This window comes from Pelobates fuscus, chromosome 5 (assembly GCF_036172605.1).
Source record: "Pelobates fuscus isolate aPelFus1 chromosome 5, aPelFus1.pri, whole genome shotgun sequence".
Taxonomy (NCBI): domain Eukaryota; kingdom Metazoa; phylum Chordata; class Amphibia; order Anura; family Pelobatidae; genus Pelobates; species Pelobates fuscus.
Genome location: NC_086321.1, coordinates 369,557,084 through 369,577,173, shown reverse-complemented (window position 1 = coordinate 369,577,173; position 20,090 = coordinate 369,557,084). Strand labels below are relative to the sequence as shown.

The window sequence follows — 20,090 nt, the reverse complement described above, 5'->3', positions numbered from 1 at the left end:
AAAAAAAACCCTTATTTAAGAGCCTAATGCAACTGACTCCACACTTTAAAAAGCACCGCATGTGTAGATCCTCAGGCCTGGTTTTAAATATTGCTCAATTTATTAGAAATATTTAAACAAGTGTAATATTGTACACATATGTATAAAATGTCGCACAGGGTAAAGTCCAGAATATGTTTCACCACTTGGGCTTCCTCAGCTGGAGTGTGCTATCCGGGTGGATGGTAGAAGTACCCGTACAAGTCACATTGTCCCCTATTTCACCTCATGATGTTATTGACTCGCTTAATGTACTTCATAACCGGTTTCAGCACTGACCTCAGCAGAGGGATTTCCCAGTACAGAGCGCTGTCTGCCCTGTGATTGTTGCATGAAAGGGAGATCTCCTGCTTGCTATTGCTGCCAGTCACAGTGATCGGTTTTAGGCAACTGGCACAGCCCAGTACCAACCACTTGTGGCAGAGGGGGCATGCTGAGAGACTTTATCAGGCCTTTTCAGACTCTGACCATCTGTCTAGGGGACTGCTTATAATCACAGTGGATACATTGAATCGCTCAGATGCTGTGATTTAAATGGTTTAAAGAGGGTAATGCAGTGCTCACATTGAGCGCTGCATACAACCCGTCTGTCAGTTGGGGCCACTAAATATGGCTGTGGATATCGATTGATACCTGGGTCTCCTCGGTGCAAGGTCCTATTCAGGGATTTAACATTCCTCGCACCAAAATGAAAAAGGTGTACCTTACCATTCGAATGGCTTTCAAGACCACTGTATTTAATACAGCATACTGTCCCAACATCCTGAAAGAGTTAATTGCGGTGGGATATGTATACAAAATAAAAAATGTCTGTACTAAGGAAAAAAAACAAGTAGGTGTATAATCCCTTGCCACAATAATTAAGTGTTCTTTCTTTCTTTGCTGCAGGAGGGAGTATTTTTTGTTGTTGTTGCTATATTCGAAAGTACTATAACCACAACATCTTATTACATTAGTAATTCTGCTTGGTGTTTGTATATAATTTTAGCGTTTTAATACAGGGATGTAATGTTTGCATTTGCGTGCAGAGATGTGTTTGGCTGTAGTGTTGGATTTTAAATGTGGATGTACATTTTTGTGTAGTGTTTGGGTGTTTTTGTATATAATTTTAGGGGTAGAGTTCAGGGGCGTCTTTGTATGTCATGTTTTGTGTTTGCAGGAGTATGTGTTGTGTTGGTGTTTGCTGGGATCTCTGTGCATGTCATGCCATGCCATGCCACGCCACATACATACTTACACATACATACACATTAACAAACACCGACACACAGTCATACTGACACACACACACACGCATTGACATATACAAACACAGATATACACAACTCGACACAGATGCATACAGGTACACACACTGACAGATACACTGACCATCACACACACACCTTAAAACACAGATATACACACATTGGCACATACTCACACTGACATACACGGAAACACAATGACACATTCATACACACACACACACACAGATACACACGACACTAGCACATACACATTGACACACAATTTATGGCGGATACACATTTAAAATACAGATGTACATACATACACTTCTTCTTTATATTTGCAGTCACCCTCCTGTTCACTTAGCTTTTTCTGCATGAGGGTGACTTTCTTCAGTGCTGCTGGCTGAGGTTGGTGTGCTGCTCCGTCCCCGCTGCTCCCCCTCTCTCCGGCGCGCTCTGTCTGGAAGTGCTGTCACTTCCTCTCAGCATCCCGTATATCAGGGGCCCAATTGCGGTTTTAGACTGCCCCCTCGCCTGACCGAGCCCCTGTTTAGCCATTCCATAGGTTAGCACTAAATGCTTGGGCCACCTGATAGGCAAATCACAGCGGAACCCCAACTTTGTTCTCGCGGAACCCTAGTGTTCAGCTGAACACCAGTTTGGACACGCTGCTTTATATCAAGCATCTTAAATGAGCACTATAGGGTACGGGTGCGCTGGCCCTCCCCAGACCCGCCTCCTTGATAACCTCGTCAGAACTGCCAATCTTTAGCCAGTCCAATGCTTTGATAGGGAAAGGATTGGATTGGCTAAAATCGGCAAGGAGGAAGGATGGGGGTGGGGCCAAACACCATTTTGGCCGATCAGCACTTCTTCATTGAGAAGATTTGAATCAATGCCCCAGGATGCACCTCCAGTGGCCATCTGAAAAGGCAGTGTTTGCATTAAAATGTCTGAAGGCAATGATTATACTCACCAGAACTACTACATTAAGTTGTAGTTGTTGTGGTGACTATATTTTCCCTTTAAGCTCTTACACCCCATGATGTTACATCTTATGATTTCTATGGTCATCTATGGCATTCAAAGAATTCTAAGATTAGATCCCTGCTCCACACCATCTGGCTGTTATTGTGGCGATTAAAACACACTTCTTTATATGTGAAAGGTGTGTCCTCTACTTTTTAATGTGTTTTTTTTATTTTTTTTTATTTTTTTTAATTCTGGCTGTCAATCCGCTCTCAGTCCTCTTAATGCCTGGTTTGTTTAGTTTAGTGGAGCTAAACTCGAGGAAGTTCTGGTAGATATATGGGGGAGGAAAAAGCAAGCTATCTGTAGATTTTCCAAACTGTTAGAGGTGTATATCCATCTATCTGTCTCTCTATCCCAATATAAAAATTTATAATTAAAATCATGCATGTTTTATGGGGGTATATCTCCTAAATAGTGTTTATTTGGGCAGTTGAGTGGCCCTTTAATTAAAACGAAAAATGTAGTAATATCTAAATGTTAAAAGCGCTCTGTCATTGTCATCCAGAGTTAGAGATGGCAAATGTTGGATGGAAATGGAATGCACTAGGAACCTTTTTTTTAATTTTTTTATTTAAAATTAATTTTATATATAATGTATTTTTTATCTTTTTTCCAACCGTTTTATATTGACTTAGCACAAACTAACTCTTTGCTCATTGTCTTAGATTTTTTAATAAAATGTCAAAAGCCGTGTCTAACATTCTTTGGGTTATTTACTCAAATGGTGATTGTGAAGAAATGCACATTTTGCAGTTCTCCAGTTCTCATTTCGTTGAATAACCCTAAAAGTCTAGATATATTAAACCGGCATCATCTCTGCTTGACCTAATTTGTGATCCTCTCCTTCAGTTTCTTCATATTTTCTCAATCCCCGTGTAATGTACCTTTCATTGCTCTGTTATTTTGTTGTTTTTTTTCCCCATAAAAATGTGTGGGTTGTTAATATAGCATTTTAATTTTTTTTTTTAATATTGTATTGTATTCTCTCACACATTTTAAAGGTAGTTTTCTCACCCCCACCCTCCCCCAAGTTGCAGGTTAACATATAAATTACATATTGCTGGCAGCAAGTTGGTAAATTTTTATATCCAATTTCCTTCCTGTAATAGTATAGTCAAATATATCTTCATAGAGATATGTATTGCAATTTTAGGTTTGACACATGTTTATAAGACCTTTCATTTAAAAAAAATAATAAATATATATATATATATATATATATATATATATATATATTTATTTCGACATTTCTTAGACATTGTCTTCACCATAACCTCTATAACTTGTAACCAGTACATCTTATAGGGACACTGTAGTCACCAAAACAACTCAAGTTTAAAGGGACACTCGTTGAAGTGGTGTGGGTGCTGTGTCCTTGTCCCAAACTTGCAACTGCAATGTTTATATTGCAGTGCTAAGACTGCCTTTAGTGGCTGTCTACCAGATGGCCACTACCGGCGCTTCAGGGGTGCTTTCCTATGGAAAGGGCGTAATGCACATTAGGTCCCCCTGTCGGAGGAGGCAGAGCGCAGATCTCACACCACATTAGAATCGGATAAGTAAATAAAGTGTTTTTAAAGTGTTTTTGGGGGGGGGAGAGAGAGAGAGAGAGACACCAGAAGGCACTATAGTGTTATATATGTGCACAGCATCTTCATTTAAAGTCTGCTCACATATAGATAAATCTGTAGGAACTATGCTGTGAGCACGCATGCACACCCCTATCTGGCTCAGTTTATGTGCAAAAATGTGCTTTGTACATTCTCTACAAGATTGACCACATAAACTGTTATATTAAAATAATTATAATAAAAAGAACCTCACAGTATTGGCAGTTTAGATAGATGTTTTAGAAAAAGTAAAAATTGGTGGCGTGAATTTTTTTTTTTTGGCAGATATGAAAAAGTGCATTCAAAATAAAAATACTATATTAGTTAAAAAAATAAAAAACTGCATGCCTTGCCTTGTCATACCGGAATAATAATAATAATAATTTAAAAAAAGGAATTTGTGGCACTCTCGCACTAGGTACATTATTGGAGCTCTTCACACACATTATATACTTTTATTATTTCTTGAAAATTGTCAGCAGATGACCTCCTTCAGGCACTTTGTGGCTAATCCATCATGTAAGCAGAAACAATAGCATATATATATATATATATTTTTTTTTTTTTTTTTTATCTTTTTGTTAAATGTGTTTTTTTTAATTTTATTTCTTTTATTCTTTATTTTATTTGTGCATAGGTTTTACAGATAGGATGGCAATGCCACAGCTGCTATTGCTTGTCACATAAACATCGGAAAAACAATGGTCTGGCATTTAAGGTCATAGCACATTTTTTAGAAAAGAGAAGTCGCTTACATCTTAGAAACTGCACAGTATGGTTTGAAGTATAAACAGAAATACTTGAGGCAGTGTGGCATGTGAAATATCAAACAAAAAGCTAGTGCAGATCAAAAGAACCCTGAACTCAACCAGATTTTTTCGCTAGCCAGATGAGTATTGTAAAAATAAAGCAAAGCAAAATGAGCAGAGTTACAGTGAGTTAGGCATAAAGAGGGACTCTCAATCCCCACATAGAGACCACTCAGACCCCTCCACTAGCATGATTCCGTCCCATCATACCGATATGAGACTGCCAGCACACAGCCAGACTGCCACCCAGGCTCCGATCGCTCTACATTGAATTGCTGCAGGATCTTCTTCTTGTGGTGAGTATTGAGGGGTCATCTTGAGCCTCTGTTTTTTCCACCCTGATTGTGTAGTGGCTCAGCTGCGGGGCATCAAGTACTCTCCATCGTGGTGTAGATTGATAGCGCCCGGTTTGGGCCCCTAGAGCTGCAAGTGATCATGGCCAGGGTTGCTGGGGGAGAGTGCTGCTTTCTGGCCTGGGTTTTAGCTCTCTGGATCTTTCAGGTGGTAGGTAGCCCTGGGTAGGCCGCCATGGCGGTTGCTGTGGTGCCGTCGTTTGCTTGTTATCTCCCCTCCTCTTCTTCCACCCGTCGCAGGAGGTGAGTGTCTTGTTGGGGCCCTGCACTGCGTACCTGATGCTGGCTGCGTTGCGTGTCGGGCCAGCTGGGGTCAGCGGTCATCTTTGGGCTTTGTGGGTCGTTTCTGTCGCGTGTGGCCTCCGCCATCTTAGATATGAGCTTTGGGCCCGTGTAGTGGCATGGTTTTGCTCTCGAGTGTGGCCACGGGGTGAGGACCGGGATCACTCCCCCGGTCCGGTGGGGAGGGGGAACAGGGCCTTGTCCATATTCGTCTGGGCCCCTGGCTAGGTTCTGTTGGGCAGGATAGAGGGGCAGCGGCCGTCTGCCTCCCTCACCGCCGGAGTAAGCCTCGATTGGGGCATCGGCGCCCTCTCCTCCAGGGGACTGCAGCTTGGTAAGCCAGCCTCACCCTGGATCCAGTGTCCCTTTAGCTCAGTGGACCGCTGCTGGTGGTTGGTTCTGGAGCTGGAAAACCTGGTTTCAAAGCGTAGTTTGATAACTTGCAGGAGCTCAGCGTGCATGCTGCCATCCAGCTTGGCGGTCCGGCCCCGCCCCCCTATTTTTTTAATGACAAAAATCATTTTTAAAAAAGCAAGTTTGCTGGACAAAATGGTCCTTTTTCTGTGTTTGCCAAATATACTGATCACTATTACAAAACAGTGAAGCAATATTGGGTCTGCTCTTTACCTCCTAAAACACAAGATGCAGTGTAATTTTCACTAATTCACTCGTGGGATTGATTATTTTTTATTTATTTCTTAATCCTGGGGGTAAAATGAATGTAACAATATTGATCTGTACATTTTCCTTTTCTAAATTTTTTTTTTTTTTTTTTTTTTTAGTTAATTTTTTCTCTCTTGTGAATCTGTCCATTGTCCTGCGAGGCATGTTGTGGATATCTAGAGCTACCATACAATATAAGTTGTGGTGAGAGCGAGCACAATAAAACTCCACACTGGGTTTATCCTCCTTGGTCTCACCACAAATTACCGCTTGTCTATATATCTGCAGAAAGACCTCAGCTTCTTGTCCAGGATCAGCAGTATATCGTAGACCCTTCTATCAGAGCAACCCTATGCCTTGCTCTAAAAATCTTTTTTGTTTTAAACAGTGCCCTATTTTTCAGGGTACTGCATGATAAAGTGTGAAGTGCTTATTTGCATATCAAACTGGGAATTGTGGGAGGATTGTGTAAATATTTCTTTGAATTACTGCTCCCGTGTCAGTCGTCTCAAGTCCTACTTTCAATATGTAGTTGATGAGCTCAAGTAAACGGAGTTATGTAAAAACACATTGTTACTGCAGTTATATTTTTATTTTTTTACATAGTTTTAAGACTTTCCAGTTTAAGTTAACGAACATGATTATTTCCAAAAGTGAGAATTACAAGTGAATTCCCAGTTTAAGCTAAAAATTCCTGAACTGCTTTCAATTTGTCTAATCTGGCCTTACACTTTCAATTCACTTTATTAAATATAAAGCAAAATGCTCCAAAAAATTATATGGCACAGCATTAACATATAATGGACAGAGACATTACAATAACAATATAAAATAACGCCCGAGGGGGTAAAAACCTGAATGTGAGCTTCAAGCTAGTTTTGGTGGCATGTGAGCTTGCACTCTTGCAGTGTTCATTTATTCGACGAACGTTCTTGAGATTTAGTCGACTAAAGCTAAAATGGCTTTTTAGTCAAAAGACTATGACTAAAACCCAATTGAAATGTGTCGCCAAAATTAACACAGACAGCTAAGACACTTGAGGGAGGAGAGGAAATTACACAAGGGGGAGAAAGAGACCAGGTGCTAGGGAAATGAGACCGGGGGGCTGTGGAAGGAGCAAAGGAGACATACTGGGGCTTTGTAGTGAGGCACCTAGAGGGGTTGGGTGGGGGGGACACAAAGAGAACCCAGACGGTCTAGGGATGGAGCAAAAGAGACTGAGGCTTTAACTAAACCCATTAGATTTTAGTTGTGTTGAATAAAAAAATATTTCGTTGACCAAGACTAAAATATGACTAAAACTACATTGAAATCTGCCGCCAAAATTAGCCCTGCAATCTAGAGGAAATGGTATATAACTTAAGGAACACTGTTTTCGAAACATCCCACAGCTTCTGAAAATAGAATTAACATCTATTAAAGATTCCAAGGCTATATATTCTAGGTGCAGCGGAGAGCTTGCATTGACAGATGTTTGTGGAATTTAGGAGCCAGATGGATTTAGCAAGGCGCCAACTTTATATTTTTAGGGTTAAGGCGATGGGCCCATCCGCCGGGTCCTATTAAAAAATATATTGAACAAATGCGGAGCCCTGCTGCTGGAGTATATCTGACTCTGCTATTGTAAGGTTTGGGCCTTTATCACTGCAGAGTTTCAGCCAGTTTCTGGATTTTGACATATCGTCTTGCTTTTATTAACTGCTAAGTGACGTTTGACTTATTTTTAAGAGGTTCAATATGTTCTTTGCTCCAGTGTCTGATAAATTGCTGCACTTACTGTTTGTGTATTTCTATATAGCGCTAACTGGTGTACTTGGCAATATACAGGTTGCAGTACAAGGAGGTATAGTGTATGTATATTTATATTTTGACAATCATTATTTTGAGTTTTGTCGAAACAGATAAATAAACAGGTAGAAATAAATAAACGGGTAGAAATTAAGTTGTTGCACATTACAGATGATAGACGGGTATGTCAGAGCCATAATCATAAATGTAGGATGCAATATATTTGCCTGTTCTATTACTCGGGTCAGAGTTTTGCTGTGCATTCCAGATCTGCATCAGGGGCCTGAGGAGCCCAAAGAATGGAGCCAGGGTCTTCAACCCTACAATGAGTACAGCAAGGGTGTCTAGGAAAATCTCTAAAGCTTGGGGGACAAACAGGTAGACAGTACCCAAACTCTCATTGTATTATAAGCACATCGGTAAACGTTCTGTCCCTTTTTAAAAAAGGTTTAGTGTGAGAGAAAACATTCAGAATGTCCTCACCTCTGCACCAGCACAACAGAGCTACTATATTAAAATGTTCCTGACTCCAGCCTGAGTTTGTTTAGCAAGTTAACTGGTTCACAAACTTCTTACTGTCCCATTGAACGATCTCTTTCAGTCTATTTGCTTCGGAACAAGTGTCTAACAATTCTAAATGGGAATATAAGCGCTAAATATAAGTGTGTGTGTGTGTGTGTGTGTGTGTGTATATATATATATATATATATATATATATATATATATATATATATATATATATATATATATATATATATATATATATATATATATATATATATATATATATATATATATATATATTATCTCTAACACACACACTCACTTTGTCCGTAAAGGTACAAATGACGGACATTGACAAAGAAAGAGAGAAATCTTGTTGCTGTTTGTTAAAATTGTTGTAGCTTCTTTCCAATGGGTTGTTTAATTTCATCGTCTTAAATAAATTGTTGCAGTGTGTCTTGTGACAGTACCTGCATAGTCTATTTCTTAGCTCTTGGGATTAATCTCCTAACTTTTTATAGTCTAGTCATGTGACTATCTGTAAGGCATATAGTATGGTGGTGACTTCTAGTGGAAATATCTGTAAGGTATGTATGTAGACTTCTCGAGGGCTGCACTGTTCCTGTGGAATTCACTTCCCTCCTCCGTTAGATGCTCACCCAGTCTCCACTCCTTCAAAAATATCATTAAAAACCCACTTCTTCATAAAAGCGTATCAATTAAACTGTTAATAGCTCCTGATTCCTCTATTGCAACTGTCACTAGTCTAATACACTATCCTTACCTTTTGTGTCACTTTACCCCCACTCCCTCTTCTAGCATGTTTGCTCATTGAGCAGAGCCCTCTGTACCTGTGTGTCCAACTTATCTGATTAAAAATACATGTTTGTTCGTCCACCCATTGTAAAGCGCTACAGAATTTGTTGCCGCTCTAAAAATGACGATAATGATACTAAGGCTTTGTCTAATGTAAGTACACAGGTGGAAATATCTGTGAGGTTGGCAGTAGAGATGGATGATTGCTGGATACGTATGTCATGGCTAACTCCTTTACTTCAGCACTTAAGGTTTGACCCTGGTATTGGATATTGCCAATGTTTGCGAGAAATTAGCTGGAGACCGTGCTTATCCCACGATATCTGTGAGGTGTGTGTATGCTCTTGGTGAGTTACACACTCACTTGGTATTTACTGTACCAAGTAATCTGACAGTTTACCAATATAGTTGTCCCCCCTGTGCCGTTTTTCTGTAACACTCACGTTGTTGGATTCTGGGAATATTGTGGATGGCGTTGCGGGCAAGCTTTCACGATCCTGTTTGTGTTTTCAAAGCGGATTCTATTCAGGCATTTTGAAGGCCACTGTAATGTTTCTCATGCAGTAAATGTTCTGGGTGGGTTAAATGTTTACTTGCTTTTAGATTTGTGTTTTTCTCTGTCCTAATGATATTTATGACTCAAGTGCTCGTTCGTTTAGTGCTTACTCACCATTTTCCTTCAGTGAAAGAAAAATTTAGTAATATCACAAATTAAATTCAGCAGAGCGCTGCGGGGCACATTTTCTCCCTATTCTGTTCCTGGTGTGACTTGTTTGTACAATGTTAACGGCTTCTGCTTATAAATGTACCAAATAAAGATATATCTAATGGATGTAAGCATATATTGTGTGAGTAGAATAAAGGCTTTATATCAGTTTATTTCCTATAACTCAAAGTGGTAACCTCTCACATATCAGATATGGTTTTGCTATTTTCATAGTATTTTGTAAAACTACAAAACATACCTTTTAAAAGCAATGTCCTGTCCTTTCAGGCTATCACAGCTCCCATTGCTGGTATGAATTGGTATGGCTAAGGAAGAGTGCAATATCTCCTGTACCTCCTAAATTTTGCTACACTTCAGCTCCTATAGAGTAACAACGGGCGTCCCAAGACGTACTTAACCCCTTAAGGACGGACACAACTTCTGGAATAAAAGGGAATCATGACGGTATATGTCCGTCATGTGTCCTTAAGGGGTTAAAGGGACACTATAGGCACTCTGACCACTTTAGCGTATTGAAGGGGTTTGGGTGCATTGTCCCTGGTCCCATAACCCTGCAATTGTAATTATTGCAGTTTTTGATAAAATACAATAAGTGCCTTGGAGGATTAACTCCACCTCTAGTGACTGTCTACCTGACTTCTGGGTGGTTAGGCGACTTTTGGTTTCCTAACTGACGCTGGACGTCCTCACACTCTGCATGCGGACGTTCGTCACCAAAACCCCATAGGAAAACATTATTATACAATGCTTGCCTATAGAGGAAGTCCTAATGAGAGCCACATATGCGCATTAGGTCCTCCCCTACCGGCTGATGTTGACTGAGGAAGAGCGGAGCCTGAATCAGCGCTTAGCTACATTGGCGCTGGAATCAGAAATGTGACTGAAGGGGTTTTTAACCAGGGAGGGGGGCACTATAGGGAGCCATAGTGCCAAGAAAACGACTTTGTTTTCCTGGAACTATAGTTTCCCTTTAAACACTGACCACAAATTAAAGGGCCCTCTTTACCCAACGTGTTTATCAGAATGAATTGTCTTAATTTATCTTTTGTACTGTGCTGCTAAATATGATGGCGGTACCTATTCTCTGAGCCACACGAGTTCTTTATAAATTCACTAGTAACCTTGCACCTAATAGTAAAAATAGTAATTCTGAGAAATGCAAGCACTTGCATCATTCAGTGCTGAATGCAGGAAGAATCTATATTTAGTTTATGGAAATAGTACAAAGAACAGAGGACTGTAGCCACATACAGCTGGCCGACGTACAGTTGGTACATCAACCTGTGTGATTCTCCTCACTCTCACAGTTGGATTCAAGTCTCATTGCAATCTGTATGTTCATGCTTTAATTTATTTTGTCCGATTGTAAGCGCTGCTGGGCATGGCCCTCTTCACCCACTGTTCCATATGTTAAACAAGACAAGCATTTAGCTAAGAAAACACGTCGATCTATTGTACAGCCCTGCAGAATACGTTGTCACTATATAAGAATAATTGTAAAAAATGAAATACAGCATGCTCCCAAGTGATATTTCTATATTTTACCTTGGAGAAATATTAGTAACACGTGTGCTCAGAATTTGGGATACTATCAATGCCTAGGACAACAGTATGCAAATGAAAACGTGGCAATATGGGCACCAGGCAGTGTTCTATTTATTATGTGCATGCCAACACTTCAGTCCTTTTGCAGGAATCGTGTGTAGAGATCTAGAGGACCAGGCCCACTTCTGTCGATCCAGATCTTGCCCAACCACAAACAAAAATGGACAATTTATGCAACTTGTCATTACTCCATTTTATCCAATAGACCTCAAGGACTTAAAATGTAGCCATTTAGCAACACAGGATCAAACTTTCTTAATTCTGATTTCTTTAAAGTCTCTACTGCATTTTGGTTACTATGTTTGTGTAAGGTGAGAATCCGATTACCATTTTTCTGAAAAGCAGACTACGCTACTTTCCAGAAATCGCTATTGAAGTGTAATAACTAGCGAATGGTGAAAGGACTGGGAACTAATCAATTATTCAGTGCAGGTTCCACTGGCAAAATATCAGTAATCTCTGACACCCTGCCAGTGGCTTCAATTTCCATTGTTTAATGTGTTTTGAATGGAATTGGATTTAATTGTGTAAACACTTATTTATTTTGCTGTATAAATATTTTCCTATGGTCCAAAATAACATTAGATGGACTGTATTTGTATCTCATGTTCTCTATATATTTTCTTTAGCAATGATGTTCTTTTGAGAAGCCAAAGCAATAATTAAAGAAGACACATTATTACTTTGATTTGCTTTACAAAAACATCTTAAAAATTTCAGCAAGGTCTTTAAAGGAATGCTCCAATCAAAACCCATTTAAAAAAAATAAGGGGGTGTTTGTTAGGGTGCTTATGTATACAGGAAACCCACTGGTTGTCTCGACAGCTGGGAGTGTCACTACGGGGCTTTGTAAAAGTGATGAATTCTCTTGAACTAGGCACTTTTTTTTAGAACTCAAGTCTGCTTGAACATGCATTTAATCCCTAAATGTCCGATCATTGTTTTCAGTTACACTGCACAGTGTAATTAATGCACGTGTTTTTTAAAGATTGTTCTGATGTCTTCTCAGGTGCATCTAACACACTGATTTTTATTTTTTTAATTTTATTTTTTTAATATAGTTCTTGTAACATTTAGAATGTTTGCCACATATTTGTGAATTACTGTAGTTGTTACATTTCTCGAGTGCCCGAGTTAGCAGTGGCTGTGTTAAGACAATTCCGGCTCTTGTTCCTTGGCTCCTGTGTGCTGGTTTGTTGAGCCAGCCATTATATTTAACAGAGATGTGGTTGGAAACATTGGATTTTGAATTGGAAAACACAGCTGTCCGTGTTAGAGCTGCCTTGATGGATGGAAAGAAACTTGTTTTAGATTTTAAATGTACTATGTTTTGATGGAGCACAGCAGGGGTCAACAGGAACATTTTAACAAAGCCACAAATCATCCAGTGGCCCCCACTGTGGTGGACATAACATTCAGCAAGAGCAGAGACCTATTTTCCACTTTGCTGAATTATAAATTTTGCTTTTTTAACTGGTCTGGTTTTTGGTTTGTTTGTATTGAGTGTGTGTGTGTGTGTGTGTGTAAGATTCTTTATTTGAAGTCCCTATCTATCACTGTTTTGTATATTCTGCTACATTTATGGTGGGTACCCGACCATCAATGTAAAGTTAATCTGTGGGGTGAGGGGGGTTTTGCGCACCCCTCCCCCTTTTTTCCCTCTTCTCTTCGTGTGTGTGTGTGTGTGTCAGGATCGTGACAAAAGTTTGGGCATCAAACTGAAACATTGAGTTTTACTTGAGCAAATAAAAGCTAAATTTATTTTTAAAAGTCATTGGATTTATACTTATGCTGACAAGCACACTGTGGATGAGTGCAAAATGTTTGACCAACAATATGTAAAAATAATATAACCATGCTACCACCATATGTATTGCTAACCAGAAAATAGATCCATTATCTGACTGCAAACTGAAAATCATTAGAAAGCGCTGTACAGTGAATTATTGTGTAGAGCGGTATTACTATATATAAAATGGTGCCCACAGAAGTGTGCCAGTGGTAACTTTGATATTTTCCTCTGCCCATGAAGAGATAATTGGGTTAAAACGAATTGCTTTATGGCAGAGACCTAAACACCCTTGGCGGCCATTGGGATTTTCATTGGTCAAAGTTTCCAAGCTCCACTTGGGTTCCCCATTATATGTCATTAATGTTAAAACCCTGCATTTATATAAAGCCCTGGTATATGGATGTAGCTAATCCTCAATAATGAGACCGTGAAAAAGCTGCAATTCTTGGAAACTATCAATATATCCGAAAGCGAATAGATCATGCTACTCAATGTGTGTATCTATATTTAAATCTATTAATAATCTAGTCCTTGCTGGATAAAGCACACTTTTTGTTATTTATTGGTTGAGAAGGTGAGCTGTATTATGCCTTATTTGTTTTGCTATTGATTTATTTAGGATTTCTGTCACTAAGTCATGGCAGACAGAAGATTGGAGAATATTTGTGAACAAGCATGTGATTCGCTCAGAAGGCAAGAGTATGAGGTGGCCGTATCCCATTGTACGGAGGCTCTGGTGTCCCTCAGCCACTATAATACCAGCCCCACCACAGAGGCCAGTCAAACACACATTAACCGTATCAAGATTGAGAGTCTTCTTTACAGAATTGCCTCGTTCCTGCAACTCGTAAGTCAAATCCGTTTTCTTTTATATGATTTTTATTGGGCTCCGAACTCGTGCCTCCCCAAAAACCACCGTTACGCCATGGTAGACAAGCAGCCCACAGCTGTTGTAAAACCTTAACTACCACAATCCTTTGCTCGGCCCAAAGGCTGACATAAGGCCATGCAACTGTTCTACAAAAACTGATTATCAGTGGGCCATCTGTGTTATCATGTCACCGATCTTTTAGGAAAATAAAATGTTACGTTTGGATTTTTTTTAAAACCAAAACTGTGATTTTAAAATGATTGTTTTTTTTAATGTACCGCTTGTCGAAGTGGTTATGATGCACGGAGCCTTTTGGTGTCGTCCTCCCATCTCCTGTCAAATAGTTTTTGAGTAGTTTGACAAAAAAACGGGACCCACTTTGCTCGTAGCTCATAATTTGATGTAAAACCGAGCTTTTAATAACTCTAGATACTTGCTATTAAAAAATAAAAATAAAGAATGGGACCCTCTTAAAAACCTCACTCGATTGCTGCCTAAATAATGAGGAAGTTATGCTTGTGAACTAATAGTCCAAAACTGTCCAACCTGGGATGGCAGTGATAACAAAAAATAAAATGAATACTAAAAAAAAGTGTGTGTGTGAGATCCACAGATATTTGACGTAGTGATGGGTTTACCACGATATGGCAATATGATGGACCTGAATTAAAGGGACACTATAGTCACCAGAGCAACTACAGCTTAATATGGTGGGTTTAGCACTATAGGGTCAGGAATACATGTTTGTGATCCTGATCCTTTAAATCACCATATTTGTTTTCGGAGAGAGATGATTTTAAGTAGCCTTGTAAATGGAAAAACTATTTTTGTTTGCCCCCTACTTCTTTTTATATATACACTGATTAGCCACATTTAAAACCAGACAGGTGACGTGAATAACGTTGATTATATAGTTACTATATCAAATGTCAAGGGGTGGGGTATATTGGACAGCAAGTAAACAGTTTGTGCTTGAATTTCATGTGTTGGAAGCAGGAAAATGGGCAAGGGAAACGATCTGAGTGACCTTGACTAGGATCAAATAGTGATGGCTAGACGACTGGGTCAGAGCGTCTCCAAAACGGCAAGACTTGTTGGGTGTTCAGTGGTTAGTGCCTACCAAAAGTGGTGCAAGAAAGGACAATAATAAAATGTATTACTGCATAAGTCGTTAACAGAATTGACACTAATGAGAAATGTCTGTCTGGAAAAATAACACGTCAAGTTTCTTCAAGAAAAGTACTGAAGACATCTGAAAAAAAGGAAACAAAATATATAAATAGTTATAGCACAGCTGCCTATTGACTTAACATTGCTTTGTAGTAATTACTAACTACATCAGAACAGGGCTAAAACCTCTTTCAGTAATGTCTCAGGAGTAAACCATCAAGTAGGAGCTTTGGTTTGTGCTTGGGAGGTTTTTTTAAAAAATTTTTATAGTAAAATTGTCTATCGAAAGTTTACGTAGTCATCTGGGAACTCTGGGATAGCTGTGGAAGCATGATTTTTCCTAATTTGTGTCCAAGGAGGACTTCTCATAGTCCGACTTGAGATAGATAGATAGATAGATAGATAGATATATATTACAGGTGATGCATAACTGTAATTAGGTTTGTGTGTATATCATTAGATATTTATATTTTTTCTGTCATGCAAGTACAATCAACAATCTACAACTCTTTCTCTTCTTATAGAAAAATTATGACCAAGCTGATGAAGACTGTAAGCTGGGTAAGTGTTTTTTTTTGTTTGCATTTAGTTTAATACTGATTACTGTAATATTTGTATATATTACAGTGGCATCTTCAGCGTTGTAATACATTCAGTGTTTTCAGGGGTATCCTGTTTGCTGTTGAATACATCCCTTACTTTGCAACCTTGTGTTTTTCACCAGCCTTCTGGAATTAGCAAGATCTATATTATACATGTGCAATAAAAAAAAAAAATATATATATATTTATATTTATTTTTTTCAAGTGATGGTCAAAATAATAAAATTGGAGTTCATTGAACGAATCTGTTCTGAAAACTTGGCTGGTTCACAAACTAACTGAATTAGAATCATCCAAATTAAAATCCCTTTAAACTGAAATTTCAGAAACCATTTTATTTTTCTTTCTTTCGCCAGGAATTTAGTTCTGACAAATCACATAAAACACATTTTTACACGTGTCTAATATATATCTGAACCACTTTTTGTCAGTGGTCGATTTACAAACAAATGCGTAGATCATCAGAAAGGTCTTGGCATTGCCCTCTACTGAATCTTTGTGACTTCTGAATTCATCCTTATAAATAGAATTTAATTAATCCTGTTAACACATTTCATGTCCATACCACTGTGAGCCATCTTTTCTGACTTAAGGATAGCTGCATCAGATTGTATGAACACTTGTAATTGACTAGCATTTGGTCCTGTAGACACGTTGATACAGGTCTTTCCATTTATCCACTGAGTGCTATAGTCCCTCTGTGAAATATGAGCATTTACCCAAAGCTTCTCATGCAATTACAGCACAATTCAAGCTCCTAATTTAAGGTCAATCTGCTGTCTTTGGACTATGTGTTCCTTTAGTCTGCAGGTTGTATATATTACACCCACTTATGTAATGAACATATTGAACTGCATTGATATTACCAGAGGATGGAGCGAATAACTTATTGTCTTCTGATCTATTTGCTTCAGATTCTTCCTGTCACGATGTATTGACTACATATTCATGGTCTGCAAGGTCACTTATAATAAACATAATTGAGGCAGTGTATATAAAGAGTGATGAGCGTAACGTTTATGTAAACTGGTACGCTTGCACCAAGGTCCTACATTGCACACACAAATGTAGATGTATAAAGATTATCAGAAAACTAACTCAAGGTCTGAACGGTCTCTCCACCAAGGTGTTCACTGTGAACCAGATATTTCATCTGTAGAAACGTGATCACCTTGAGGTTTTTAAAGTGTTTTGTTTTTAAAACCCAAGAAAGCCCCACAAACTTAAATGTGACCTAATGTTTAAAGCTAGTAATGTAGGGGAATCTCTTAAAATGTCGTCATCCCTAAAATGTCATCATCCCTAAAATGTTGGGAGTAAGAAGGGTTTTGCATTATATCATGGACGTGTCACAAGGCCCCATTATTCCGCTATGATACCCTGTCTTTTTTTCATAACGTAGATAAAGAATGCCCCTTGGGCATGCATTTGCTCCTAAAGCACAGTGCTTCTCGGAATAATGTAAATGCACCCATCACACTTTAAATAGAACCAGAAGTTAGTGTTCCCCAAAATAACACCGGAGACTCTGCTAATGATCACTCCTTGTTAATAGCCCATGCAGCTTATGGTATAGCCAATAACTTCTAGTGAAATGTCAGACTGCATGCAGTGGTAATGGCGTATTTATTGATTTCCTGTTTTAATGCAGTTTTGGGGCCTAGTCATGTGCGCCTGGATGGATCTGTCCATGCCGTGCTGTGCTGCATGCACATGGAAGGGAAGCTGCAGATTTTATCCAGCGTACTTTCCAAGTCCCTTGCTGGGGAGACACTGGTAAGTTGGGGTGAACATACAGAAGTGGATCACTTTTCTCATAACAAATATCTATTTTATTTTTTTTTAAATTTATTATTTTTAGCATCAAGCAATTAAAATGTTCTTGTGCCAATCTTGTACAGCTCTAGTTGTCTTTACCTACTTGATCTACCGCTTCCTTATTAAACAAGCTTTCCCGTTAACCATACATGGTAATGCTGTGTACCCCGCTACCTAGACTACGTAGTTAGACTACATTACATTACCACTTTTTGAGTAACATCCATCCACTTGTAGCAGAGGATGTGTGCAGATAGATTATCTTTCTCTAATTGGGCTACTGTTCCCATTAATTACCCTGGCTTGTAGTATAGTCCTTCATGATTCTCCAGTCTTGTGGCGTGACTCTTTACGTGTTTTTTAGATGTATAATTTCTGAATTCTATGGATATTTTTGCTACTTCCTGCATGTATTATCCCATTTAAATATCTACTGTTGACTGTAAGGTTAATCTGTTTCCCCTTATGGAAAGCCGTAATGAATGCATTGTGTAGCTAACAGAATAAAATCTATAATTTTCTGTTAATTGATGATTTGTGTGGCGTTCGTTGTTTTCACAGCTTTAAGTGACTCCACATTGGAGTGTAACATATGTAAATGATAACTTCATGTAGTATCCCTGCAGTCTACCAGTATATTTTCTGGGCTTTATAAACTATAGATAACCGGACAGACACTTAGAAATGTAGCACCATAAAATCAAGTGTCTGCAATTCTACAATTGTTCTTAGGTATCCACAAAATTCTTAGTAAATATATTTTATTCGCAAACAGGAGGTCACACCTTCCCCTGTGTTTTTCTGTATACATATGCATGGTAGTTGTCACTTTCTAATCTTTTTCTGCCACAGTGAGACTTCTCTCCATTTAGTTATTTTCTACTTTTTTATTTTTTAGAATGGGATGGTAACCAAGGATCTAACGAGATTAAAGACCCTTCTGGCTGAAATTGAGGTGAGTTGGTATAAATGCATTGGGTGGTGTAAACTCTGGTATTCTGTGAAAGTCCACTGACGGCACTATACTATAACCTCTGGTAACACAAATGTTTTGCTGTCTGTGGCCAGAGTATCTTGCAGTCTGTTCACAAAATGTAGTGCTCAGTGTTAAGAATTTAGTCCTCGTCTGATTGTTTTTAGTTTCATTGAGTTCTGCTGTTTTCAGGATATTTGGCACTTATCACCCCATAGATTGGACTCTGCAGAATTCTGTGATAAGTCTCTGTAGAGCTGCATCATTCACTGTAAACAAAAGGCGGTGTGGAGAGCTGCATCATTCACTGTAAACAAAAGGCGGTGTGGAGAGCTGCATCGTTAACCTCTTAAAGGACCACTCTAGGCACCCAGACCACTTCAGCTTAATGAAGTGGTCTGGGTGCCAGGTCCAGCTTGGGTTAACTAATTGTTTTATAAACATAGCAGTTTCAGAGAAACTGCTATGTTTATCAATTAGTTAAGCCTTCCCCCTAATTCTCTAGTGGCTGTCTCACTGACAGCCGCTAGAGGCGCTTGCGTGATTCTCACTGTGAAAATCACAGTGAGAGCACGCAAGCGTCCATAGGAAAGCATTATGAATGCTTTCCTATGTGACCGGCTGAATGTGCGCGCAGCTCTTGCCGCGCGTGCGCATTCAGCCGACGGGGAGGAACGGAGGCGGAGAGGAGGAGGAGAGCTCCCCGCCCAGCGCTGGAAAAAGGTAAGTTTTTACCCCTTTCCCCTTTCCAGAGCCGGGCGGGAGTGGGTCCCTGAGGGTGGGGGCACCCTCAGGGCACTCTAGTGCCAGGAAAACGAGTATGCTTTCCTGGCACTAGAGTGGTCCTTTAAGGACGCATGACAGACCCAGTCTGTCGTGCTGGGGAAGCACTTAACGTTGCATGATGGACTGGTTCCGTCATGCACCAAAATTAACCCCAGATCACCGCTAAAAAAAACCCAAAACATTATAAAATGCTCATTACCACTACACCTGGAACATACTAGCGAAAAAATTATCCCACGCTAAGGTTCAAAATATGCCTTTTGAATGACCCCGGGGTATGTTCTTTAATAAATAGTATGTGTTTTTGGGGTAGTTTGAATAACCAACCAGCTAAACTACTCCGAAATGAAACATGGACACAGCGTAAAACTTTAAAGTTTGGAAAAAAAAAAACTGGAATGGCTGTCTCTCAAATGTGCTCCTTTAATATCCACATATACCTGGCAAAGGTACATACGGGGGTATTGCTGTACTAAGACGACATAGCTGAGCAACATATGAAGTATTATACAGTCGTAACACACATAAGGCTCGCAAAATATACTGTGCAAACTCACTTTGTGTGTCAAAAAGGCAGAAAAAATGCTGATTACCACTACACTTGGTACAAGCTAACGT

General features: G+C 39.3%; 1 protein-coding gene across 5 annotated transcripts in view; it reads left to right on the top strand.

The window, feature by feature from the left end:
• The window catches only part of HELZ (helicase with zinc finger), a 70,836-nt gene that overhangs the window by 6,906 nt on the left and 43,840 nt on the right, over positions 1–20,090 (top strand). For all 5 annotated transcript variants that reach the window (XM_063456132.1, XM_063456131.1, XM_063456129.1 and 2 more), the window contains exons 2-5: positions 13,872–14,099; positions 15,818–15,854; positions 17,547–17,671; positions 18,612–18,668. In XM_063456132.1, coding sequence (XP_063312202.1) covers positions 13,890–14,099; positions 15,818–15,854; positions 17,547–17,671; positions 18,612–18,668 — 429 coding nt within the window. In that variant the 5' untranslated portion in view covers positions 13,872–13,889. The remainder of the gene's footprint in view (positions 1–13,871; positions 14,100–15,817; positions 15,855–17,546; positions 17,672–18,611; positions 18,669–20,090) is intronic.